The sequence below is a fragment of the Acomys minous genome, assembly GCF_964271855.1.
Source record: "Acomys minous genome assembly, chromosome: 10".
NCBI classification, from domain to species: Eukaryota; Metazoa; Chordata; class Mammalia; order Rodentia; family Muridae; genus Acomys; species Acomys minous.
In genome coordinates, this window is record NC_140491.1 from 105,400,522 (window position 1) to 105,412,476 (window position 11,955).

The 11,955-nt window shown below is 48.5% G+C and overlaps 1 protein-coding gene across 1 annotated transcript; it reads left to right on the plus strand.

Moving 5' to 3' along the window:
* Positions 1-5,752: 5,752 nt before the first annotated feature.
* LOC311607333 (small ribosomal subunit protein uS11-like) lies at positions 5,753-6,226 on the plus strand (the record flags this gene model as incomplete). Its single annotated transcript, XM_084798989.1, has 1 exon — positions 5,753-6,226. The coding sequence occupies exon 1, from the start codon at positions 5,774-5,776 to the stop codon at positions 6,224-6,226; it is 453 nt and encodes a 150-aa protein (XP_084655115.1). The 5' UTR covers positions 5,753-5,773.
* Positions 6,227-11,955: the final 5,729 nt, after the last annotated feature.

Sequence of the window (11,955 nt, forward strand, 5' to 3'; positions counted from 1 at the left end):
TTTAAAAAAAAATTTAAATGTGTTGTCTGTTTGGTCTGATATTGATACAGCTATACCGTATTTCTTCATGCCAGTATCTGCTTGATACATTTTCTTTATAAGAATACTAACTTATATGTGGTTTTGGTTTGCTTTGTATAAATAGCTTATAGCTGGGTGTTTTTCATTTTCCCATCATGTTTGTCTCTTAACTGAATGATGTCATTCACACTGTCTTGTGTGATTTATGATGTATTCCACTCTTATTTTGTATCACAACCTTTACTTTTCCCATTTTTTTTAATGGTTTTTCAAGACAGGGTTTCTCTGTGTAGCCTCGACTGTCCTGGAATCCCATTGTAGACCAGGCTGGTCTCAAACTCACAGTAATCCACCTGCCTCTGCCTCCCAAGGGCTGGGATTAAAGGGGGTGTGCCACCATTTTCAGTATAATTATTCTGTGTGCAGGAAAGTTATGTGGAGGATGGGAAACTGCACACACGCACACACACATGCACACACACACACACACACACACACACACACCACAGCTCAGGGGTGCAGATGACAGAAATCAGTTTCCTTTTCTTTCCACCCTGTAGGTCCTGGTGATTTAACTCAGGTTGTCAGGGGTGGAGACAAGCCTTCATCTGCTGAGCCCTTTCATTGACTATAGTTTTCCGGTTTGGTTTGGTTTGGTTTGGTTTGGTTTTTCCCTTCTCCTTTATTGCCCAAAGATTTGGATTAGTTGCTATTTATTTTGTGGCAGTTGTTTCCCCTCCCCACTACCCTCATAGTTGTACTGTGCCTTTCTCTGGTTCCTGTAGACATGTTAGTCTCTCTGCTTTGCTGTTTTACAGGTTCATAGTTTTTGTTGTCTTCTCACTGAGAGATGAGAGCCTGGGAAGTTTTTCTGTCTTATCCTCTGCCTCCCATCTACACGCCAGTTTAAGTCTCTTTTAACCTACATTTTGTACATTAGCAGTCTTGTTGAGCTGGTTCATGCTTAGATGCACCCAAACATTCTCCACTACCTTTGATTGTGTGATTGCTCTCAGATCCCGGGCCTTTCATGTGGGCTGTTTCCTTTTTCCTTGATCTTCATGCCTGAACTTGGCTCTATGGAAGCCTGTGAGCAGGTCCTGCTTTACAGTCGGCCTCTGGATTTGCTTCCCAGCTTTCGTGTGTGGCAGGCTTGAAACAGTCATCTGGGTGACCGGCCACATGGCGGATGGAGAGTGTAACTGCTAGCTAATGCAGACTGTTTTCCCCAGGGAACATTCTAGGCCCTCCGTCTAGTCACTGAGAGGTTCTGTTATCTTTCACATAATAAAGAAACCACATACGTGCATCACACTTACATGCAGCACGTTACATCTTTCCTCGCAATAAAGGATGCTTGATACTGCAAATGACTGCAAAGGGCCTCACCATATTGCAAGCAGATAAATGGGGCTTTGTATGATCAATTTAGCATGCAAGATACTTCCTTATTCCTTCAAACCTCCTCTGGTTTCCCAGTTCCCCATGGCACGCCTGTATGAATTTTCATTTTACTTTGCATAAATATCTACTCTTCCCACACACACACACAAAGAAATTTGGAAAGACAAACTCACTTTCTGATTCCAGGTGTGTGGTCAGTCAGGGCGCCTCACCCCCTAGGCGGGCCGATGGCATTCTAGACCTGTAGGCATAAAGCTTCAGGCCCAAGTGGAGTCCAGGAACACTTGAGACCCTCGTGACCCGAGACTGGAGAAGTCCGCACCAAGCATGTTCTCTAACAAGGACTGGAGGTATCTGGAAGGTTCGTGCTGCATCTAATTGCTACAAAATGACTAGCTCAAAACAGTGATGCCCAGCATTCAGGAGGCAGAGGCAGGTAAATCTCTGTGAGTTTGAGGCCAGCCTGGCCTACAGAGAGAGTTCCAGGACACCCAGGACTACACAGAGAAACCCTATCTCAACCTCCTTCCCCCCAAAAATAAAAATAAAAATAAATCTTTGTTCATGTGATTCTGTAAGGAAATCTAAAACCAGTCCCCGTGGACTGAAATCACTGTATTGAAAGATCTATGCTCTTTCTGGAGGCCTTGGGAGGACTTCCTAGGAGGACCTCCTGGAAGGACCTGATTCCTCCACCCTTTGCAGCTTGCAGAGGCAGCCTGCATCCTTGTCCCACAGCACTTCCCTGATCTTTTTTCACTATAAGGACCCAGGTTAGGATCACCTAGAAAAATCTAGAATAATCTCCCAGATTCAATAATCTCTTAAGTTCTTACCTTACCTACCTACACACACACACACACACACACACACACTGGTATCTTCTGGAAGTCACAGCCACCAGGGATAAGGCTGTAGCACCTTTGTGCTCATTACTCAGTCTACTGACTTGTTGACAGCATCCGACATGAGCATTCAGGGGTTCAAGGCATCGTCTGACAGGAAACTCATCTGACGAAAATGCAGTTACCATTACCTGATGGTCCAAGGACAACGAGTCAACATGAACAGGACTCTGTTGTAATCAACTGCAAATGCCCTGCTGAGATTTTCTTTTCTTTTCTTTTCTTTTTTTAAAGATGAAGACAGATCATTCCTAAGAATTAGTGCCAGAAATCTGCGAAAGGCTGGACAGTTCAGGTCAGATGACCCTCCTTACTTCCATGCCTATATACAGCCAGGGTATGACTGGGTAGAATATATTAAGTCAGGTGATTATTAAGAAGAGGAGACACTTATTTCAGGTGTGTGCCTGTGCCTCAACACAGGTGGGGCTCCTAAGGTGCTCTATGCCTTATTCAGGGAGGAGCACATGCAGCAGAGGGTCCTAGGACATCAAGAACATTGTTAGAAATAAGGTAGGCATGAGGCCCAAGTCAAGCAGAGTCACAGGCCACAAAGCTACTCCCTATGCTTGCCTGCCTCAGTGTTGCGGTGAGCCATCGCCACAAGGTTTCAAGGTCCTCTTGTGATCCTAGCCTTCAAAGCATAGGTGTGGTAAATGGAAAAGCTCGTTTCATAATCAGAAGCCTGTTAACAACTGGGGTGCTCTCTGTGCCCCCATATTGGTGGTTTGAATCTAGTTCTGGAGACCAAAAGTTGGTCAGCACCCCACATTCTAAAAAGTGCTTCTAACCTACAGGCAAGGTCACACTGACCTTTCAAACATCAGCGATGGGCGTGAACCAGCCTCCTAACTTCACCACTTTCTTCTCCTCTCGAGAGATCATGGTTGTGAGTCAGGATCCAAAACCCTGGGACAGAGAGAGCCAGGAGGCTGAGGGAGGAGGCTCGGGGAGAGATATGTGTCTTTGCTCAGAGGTGAGAAGCAGATCAGTCCACGGCCTTGCCCCTCTTACTTCATGTTCCTTCAGTCATGAACTTGTCAGAAAAGTAGACAGCTTTAGAAGGCTGGAGCATAGCTTTAGAAGGGTGGAGCATCTACACTCGTCAAGAGTGAGCAGGGGTTATGGAATCTAAGTCATCACTAGAGGACATGCTGACTAGTCAGGAAGGCTCCGTAACCCCAGGGGCTAGGAGACAAAGCCAGTTTGCCTTTGATCCCAATACATTAAGACTGTTCAACGTGTTCCTAACCAACTTATAACCATGGCCTAATTAGCCAGCTTCTTTGTGCCCTGGAGGTATCATCAATCTGCCTAATCAATCCCCACCCCCAACCTGTGGAGAACTAACACACACATAAGGGGGCAAAGTCTCCGTCATTTTGTTTAGCAAATTTAGAGAAATGGCCTTGACTAGGATTCTTTAGACACCCACACTGGAAGGAAAGAGCAAAAGGAAATCGGTGGGGGTCCCGTCATGCCTTTCTTTGTGTGAATCAAGTGACCTTTAGGGGCTGTAATACCAAAACTATGCTCTACCATATAAGGCTAGGAGCACCAGGTGGACCTTAGCCTGTCACTGCGTGCATGAGTCAGGGGATGTGCCCAGCCTGGCTGGAGGGAGGTGTGAACACTCTGCCTGGAGCTTTCAGAGCTAACTATTAAGAATTTAAAGGGGCCTGGAGTTCCCTGGGTGACAGGTAGAGAGAGGCAGCCCTGCTCTGCTGCTAAGGTTGGGGATTTAGTTTTACTCCTAGGCAGATTTTGGCTGGGGAAAGATACTGCATTGTACAAGACTAACTTCAGGAACTCAGAGGCAAAATTCCGGCCCCCTGAGACCCTCGCCCAACACTGAAAAGCTCATTTAAAGTACTAACGTCCTTGAACTCCCTGGAAATGGCTGTGTCCCTTGCTGGCACCCTTCTGTTTTCGTTCTAGTAGGAGTGAACGGAACAAACTTCCCTCTCGGGGTCGAAGGGTTCAGCTACTCCCCGCCATGTGTTGCCCCTACAGGGACACCCTGCTTAATGGACATTTCCCCCTCCTTCCAAAGTAAATTGAGAACAGAGAGAACTGAAAGAGAGACGGAGAAGGGGACATAGAACGAAAAGAAAGGAGAAAAATCAACTGAAAAGAAGGCATGGGAGGGAGGTGCCCTGTGAGCTTCAGTTACAGCCCCAGAGCCAATGAAACTGGTTTCGGGCTGAGGCAAAACTTCAGCCTCTTGCCTTACTGTAGGCATAGCCTTCCCCTGGGAGGGAGAATAGAAAGATGCCTTGTTTCAATGCTACTTTTTGAATTGAGGGTGGGGATGGCGGTGCCGTTGAAGAGTGTAATAAATAAGGGAAAGCAGAGTAAAAGAACCCTTCTTTTGTGCCTTAATAGAAAAGCCCCTCACCGCTCCTCTCCCTCCACCTTCTCTTCCCCGGGCTCCAAGGGCGCCACCTAGTGGGCAAATGACCGCGGGCTGTCTGAAGAAGGCCGTCTTGTGATTGTCAGGGCACACACCACGTCATCAGCCTGCAGGAACGGAATCACGATTTAGCGCATCAAAGGCTGCCTGTCACAAGGTGTGTGGGCTGGTTAGGATTGGTGGAAGAAACCCAGGACTGTCAGGGAGCCTGAGAGGTGGGAGAAAGCAAAGACTCAAGCCTGGGGCTAGAAACAGAAGGCAGGAGACTGGCCTGGGTAACTGCTGTCTGTAGGTGCCGACAGGAACCCTGGGAGTCTGAGGATTAGGATCTCAGTAGTGCTTGGGAAAGAAGCTTGGCTCTTAGAAGGCCGTTATTATCCAAGGCAGGGGTATTAGTGTTGAAACTGCCTCTAAGCTCTATCTGCCCTGGGCCCATGCAATACTGTATACATGATGTACACCCATTCTGAGTCTGAGACGACCTCAGAGGTCCGCTGGAGTCTGAGTATGAGGACAAAGTCATGAAGCCCAACATAAATTTATGATACAGTTAAAAAAGGCCCAAATCCGGGGGGGTGGGAGGTGGCGGCGGCGTACGCCTTTAATCCCATCACTTGGCGGCAGAGAGAGGCAGATCTCTGTGAGTTCGAGGCCAGTGTGGTCAATAGAGTGATTTTCCAGGACAACCAAGGCTGTTACACAGAGAAACCCTGTCTTAAAACAAACAAACAAACAAGCCCCAAAAATATAGTTGCTATGTCCTTTGCAAAGGATTAGGAAGCATGGCAGCGGTCAGATACTGGGTGTTACTGAGGCTACAAACAAGATCATACCATCAACCTCCTTAGCCCTGTCTAAAAGACTGGCCACGCCTTGAGCATCTTAAGGATGGTGTGACAGGGGAAACACAACTGCAGTCCTTCCAGTACCACAGGAGCCAATCTAGAGGCAAGGAGGGAGGCCCTGAGATATGCACTAGGTTAGAAAATACTGGCTTTCCGGTGTAGGAGTCTGGCGGCGACTTTCATAAATGGCACCTCACAAGGGGAAGAGAAATAAGAAAGAACAAGTCATCAGCCTTGGACCCCAAGTGGCTGAAGGAGAGAATGTATTTGGTGTCTGTCACATGGTTGCATCCTTCACTACCTTTGTCTGTGTTACCGATCTTTCTGGCAAGGAAATCATCTGCCGAGTGACTAGTGGAGCGGAGGTAAAGGCTGACCGGGATGAGTCCTCTCCATATGCAGCCATGTTGGCTGCCCAGGATGTGGCCCAGAGGTGCAAGGAGCTGGACATCACTGCCCTGCACATCAAAGTCGGGGTCACAAGAGGAAACAGGACCAAGACCCCTGGACCTGGAGCCCAGTCAGCCTTCAGAGCTCTTGATCACTCAGGGATGAAGACTGGGCAGACTGAGGAGGTCGCTCCCATCGCCTCTGACAGCACTCTAAGGAAAGGAGGGCTTTGTGGTTACTGTCTGTGAACAGAACTCCTCAAGTTATGTTCTGTTAGTAAATTGCTTTGTGTAAGCTAAAGAAGAGGAGGAGGAGAAGGAAGGAAGGAAGGAAGGAAGGAAGGAAGGAAGGAAGGAAGGAAGGAAGGGGCTGGAGAGATGGCTCAGAGGTTAAGAGCATTGGCTGTTCTTCCAAAGGTCCTGAGTTCAATTCCCAGGAACCACATGGTGGCTCATAACCATCTATAATGAGATCTGGCGCCCTCTGCTGGCATGCAGGCACACATGGGGGCAGAGTACTATATAAGTAATAAATAAAATTTTTAAAAAAAGAAAGAAGGAAAGAAAGAACGAAAGAAAGAAAGAAAGAAAGAAAACAGTGACTGCATTTAGGATCCCGGTCACCTCTGATGTAATTGCTCTATCACCTCCTATGGCCTAGCAGGTGGGAAATGAAAGGTGGAAATGTGAGAACAAAGGCCCCTTAAGGACTTTAGTTTGTAAACACACACAGTTTTGCCTCTTTGTGAGGTAGACTATACAATTCTGGGATGGGAAACTACCGTCCGGGTCTGATGGGGTTCCAAAGAAAGCACCTTTCTCTTGAGACTTTCAGCCAGGAAACACTAAAGGAATTTGCCAGCTGTGATCAAGCTGTGACATAGCATTGGGTTGAGGTGTAGGGGTGGAGAGTGGGGGTATAGGTAGGAGCCAGCAGATGTGTGCTTCTTATATGTGTAGAAGTCTAGAAATGAGCCATCCCATGTGGCTCTGATTAACAGTATCTACAGAGATCCAGGCTTCCTCTGCTTTGTTACAAACAGGTGTAAGCTCCATTCTCAGGATTGGTGTCCTGGTCAAGCATGAGTAGTCTACCTGTTCATACTCTCATTAGCAAATTGAACAATCAATTCACCTTAAAATAGGGAGGTCTGGAACGTGGCTCCGTGAGTAAAATGTTCGCTGTGCATGCATGAGGCTCTGAGTTCAGATCCCCCAGCGCCCACAGAGAAGGCTGGGCGTGGTGGCTCATGTCAGCAATCCTGGCACTGATCAGGCTCAGAAAGATAGGTTTTCTGAGGCTTGCTAGCCAGCCAGTCTGGACAATCCCTGACCTTTGGGTTCAATGAGAGACCGTGTCTCAAAAACTAAAGTAGAAAGCGATAGAAGACACCTTGGCGTTAATCTCGCATGTGTGTGCACACACACCCACACAGTAGTAAACATATACATAAACATAAGGAGACTGGGTTGGATTATCCAGGTGAACCTGCTGTAGTCACCTGAGTCCCCAAAAGCATATTTTGGGGAGATGCAGATGAGGGAGAAATTGGGGCACAGTGACTGTTTTAAGCATGGGGTGGACTAGGCTAGGATGCTCAGACTCAGTAGCCAAAGGTACCGCAGGATTGCCAGCGGCAAGGAAACAGAGGCCTAGACTCCTGGATTCCCTCAAGAGCCCAAAGAAATAGGAAGGGAATCTCTGAGGCCACGAGCATCAGTGTGGGAAGCCAGCCCAGATGTCTTCGCACGTGTGAGAACGAAACTGGGTAGTCCAGCCAAGCTCACCCAAACTTCTGGCCCACAGAACTATCAGAGGATGAAGGAGGTGGGCTCTAAGTTGCTATGGTTACGGGAGTCTATTACGCAGCAAGAGGAAGCTAAGGCCAGCCCCAACTGAGATGAATGTCACAGAGGGTGTCCTGAAAGTCACATGGCGTAATCATTTTATGAAGAAGTTTCTAGTCAATTCATAGAACCCTGAAATGGTTCCCCTCTGCTCCAACTGTTAAGGTTTAGCTCACTGCACACAGGGTAATGGGCATCCTAACACCATTGTGGGTAGTTTCTTCCACCTCCTGGTCACGTCTATTTTTACTAAAAGTCTAATAACTCTAAAGTCCCAGCTTCATGCTGGGTTGAATGTATCACCTGTCCCCTAGAGGCTTTAAATCTAGCAAGCTGAAGTGGAGTAAAAGGCGTGGATGCCCCTCCACCCATCTCTCATCTCTCCTGGCATGGAAGGCTAGAACATGGCTTACCTACCCTCAGGTACCACCCTCCTGCTTTCCCTGTACTCAAGTGGGTGCTGTGGTGGCTTTCACTCTGATGGCTTGTAGACCCCAACTCTCTGGTAGAACACATGGGTTTAAAGCAAAGGCCATAGGGGGCAATGTGAAAACCTAGTGCAGTAGAAACTCCCTAGAATCTATAAGTGACTCTAGCAAAGTCTCCTGGAAATGGGGATACAGACCCCGAACTGATCATCTTCTAAGACCAGATAAGGCTCCCAGCAGTGGGACTGGGACAGCAGCCCAGCCACAAATCCTTCAACCTACAATCTGTCCTGCCTGCAAGTGGTTCTGGGGGTGCAGAATTTGTGGGAGTGGCCAACCCATGACTGGTCCAACTTGTGGCCCATACTATGAGAGGGAGGCCATGCCTGACACTGCTTGGATGGCCAGGAACCAGAGGCAGGACAGCCCAGAGACGTAAGATAGAACCAAACATGACTGGTTCTAAAAAAACAAAACAAAAAAAACCAATGAAATGATTCTACTGATGTTCCGCTATACTCTTACATCAGTGCCTCACACAGTTGGCATCAGAGCAGCAGCATCCAGCAACTGATGAGAGATGCCGAGACCCAAAGCCAAACACACCAGGTGGAGCCAGAGGAACAGCACAGAAGAACTGTAGGCGCCAGAGGGGTTGAGGACACCATGAGAACACAGGCCACTGAATCAGCTAGCTAAGTGGGGATCACAGAGACTGATGCAACAAGCACAGACCTGTGTGGGTCTGAGCTTGGTCCTCTGCATATTCCTTATGGTGGTGGAGCTTGGTGTTCTTGTGGAACTCTCAACAGTGTGTGTGTGTGTGTGAGAGAGAGGGGGGGGGGGCGACTCTCACTCTTTTGCCTGCCCTTGGGACCCTTCTCCTCCTACTGGGTTGCCTCATTCAGCCCTGTGAGGGTTCGTGCCCAGTCTTATTGTATCTTGCTCGGTGAATATCCCTAGCAGACAGGCTCTTCCTCCCTTCCTTCCCCCCTTCTTTCCTTTTGTTTTTTTTGGAAGGGAAACAGAAGGAGAGTTAATCTGGGGAAAAGAGGGGTGGGTGACTGGGAAGAGTAGGGGGAGGGGAAACTAGAATAAAAATTTAAAAAATAAAAGGAGAAGGAGGATTCTCTGTTCCCGCTGACTAAAGCAGCGATCGCTAGTTGAAATGGGTGGGATGATGGTTTGACCGATGGGTGAAGCCCAAGAGCCAGGCGACCACAGCTTAATTTCATCAGGAAACGCAAACCCAAAGGCGGATGGTTTTCTTTAGGATGTGATGTAACCAGTGCATCTTTGTGCCCAGTCACCAATTCTGGATACTACAGTACACTCAGCCAACATCCCATTTCAACAGTGTTTTAAAGAAGAGAAAACTGAGTATGGTGGCACACGCCTGTAATCCCAGCACTGGGCGAGGCAGAGGCAGGCAGATCTCTGTGAGTTCAAGGCCAGCCCACGGCTACAAAGTGAGACCCTGTCTTAAAAGAACACAGCAAGCCGGGCATGATGGCGTATGCCTTTAATCCCAGCACTTGGAAGGCAGAGGAACGTGGATCACTGTGAGTTCGAAGCCAGCCTGGTCTACAAAGTGAGTCCAGGAGAGTTAAGGCTACACAGAGAAACTCTGTCTTGAAAAACAAAACAAAACAAAAGAACACAGCAAAACTGGCAATACAAATAGATTCATTCCTTCACTCCCTAGTGGGATGCGGTGCTGACAGAATCCATGCTAACAAGTTGAAGTACATCGACTGTACCAACACAGAAGGAAAAGGAGGGGGCCTGAAGAAGTTGAAGCAAAAAACAAAAATAAAAAACAAACAAACAAACAAAAAACTAAGATATCGAGGACATAGTGCCTGAACTGGACTTCATGTCTTGGCCGACACAGCAAGCACTCAGTGAAATCTCTAGCCAACGCTTCCGAGTTCTGCCCAGCACAGAATGACACTAGCCCCATTGTCCTCTGACTACATGGGAGCCACCTGGGAAGGCAGGGGTGGCCAGGCGATTGAAACAGTTTGGCAATGAGCCCGGATGGGAAGGTGCATGCACAGGCCACCACGTGGGAGTGTTTGAGCAGACCGGGGATGTTTTATTTGGCTGTGACTTGAGGAAGGGAAGAAGACAATGGCTGCTTATTCATGGTGTTGACCAGTTTCAGGGAGCAGGCTAGAAGCCATGAAAACAAGTTACAGGAAGGAAGAGAGAACCTCCATACAAGAAAAAAAAAACCTTGATCGTTATCGATGACTACCTACTCAGGGCTAACGTTTGGCTCGTGAGCACATTCGCTCCACAGTCGTCATTTTATAGCTGAGGGGCCTTCGTGTCCGTTTTGTCCACTCTCAGCCAAGCCAGGAAAGGGAATGCTGCAGAGATGTCTGCCTTCTGCTGGATGAAGCACCAGTGCGCTCCTTACCTCTGCTGGGGATAACTCTGAGTCCACGTCCTCACGGCTCCAGGTTCCCAGTGGCCTCAAGCTCCAAGCACCTGCCAAGGGCCGCACATTGTATTCACACCCTCACCTTCGGACCTCACTTCCTCATCCCACGATGTTCCTGATGCTCTGAGATCGCCTCTCTTATAAGCTACTTGTGCTCAAGCCTAGTCTTGAGTTTGAGTTTCCTCACTATTTCAAAGAGTTCAATCCGTCATGATGGGGGGGGCGGGTATGAGGTGGGAGCAAAGCAATTCTAGCGCAGGAAGCAGAGAATAGGGGACATAAGAAGAAACTGAGGTAAGACAGAGCTCCACTCACTCTCTCACTAAGACTTGCTTCCTCAACTAAGTCATACACTGACCCATACGCCCTTTCATCACCTCCTATCAAGGGGTTAATCCTCAGGATGCAGTCACTTCTCGGAAGAGCATCAGTTGGTGTCCAAGCCCTCAACACGAGGCACCATGGGAAATGTTTCATATCAAACCACACAAGTTTGTCATTCTACATCCCGTGGGATCCTGGGCCTTGTCAGGTACTGCCCTGGAAGCTCGGCCATGTAGAGCACCAAACCGGAAGTGCAAGCTCCTCCACTAGAAGGTAAGGGCTGCATTGGTTTCCAGAGGAAAAGAGTGAAGCTCGGAGTCAAAAGAGCTCGGGGCTCCAAAACCTGAGCCAGGCAGCCAGCAATGAGGGCCTGGCTTGACTCTGGTGAGTCGGTGGCTGCTTCGAGAACAGCTGGTAACGAAGACTCCAAGCTCCAAACCTGAGAGGCAGTGGCAGGAGCCTGGCTGGTTTGGTTCGAGCAGACAGAACGGCCCTTGCAGATGGGCACTGTGATGGGCAGAGCAGCGAGAGAAAGATGGTGGGCAGAGCAAAGCAGCACAAGATACATGGCCGCAGCTGACATGCTGGTACGCTGGTGCATAGTGGAAGCTCAGGAGTTCCAAAGTGGGCAGTGACAACACGGTGTTACAGCCCTTTGGGTAAGCACCATGCTAACAGTAGAGAGTGCAGGCAGACAGACGCCCATGCCTGGCTTGGTTCACAGGCAGAACACAGGTCCGTAGCTGCTCCATGCTGGTCAGCAACTTGGTGGTTGAGTCATGTCTAGGGGCCTGATGGTGAATCCTTCCCCAGAATAAATGACGAGTCTCAGACATCTGTGGTGATATAGATGGTGGTGCGCCTCCCTTCCTTTATTTCATGTAAAACAGGAATTTGTTAACTTTGGTCAGTGGGAGGGTTTTGGGGCG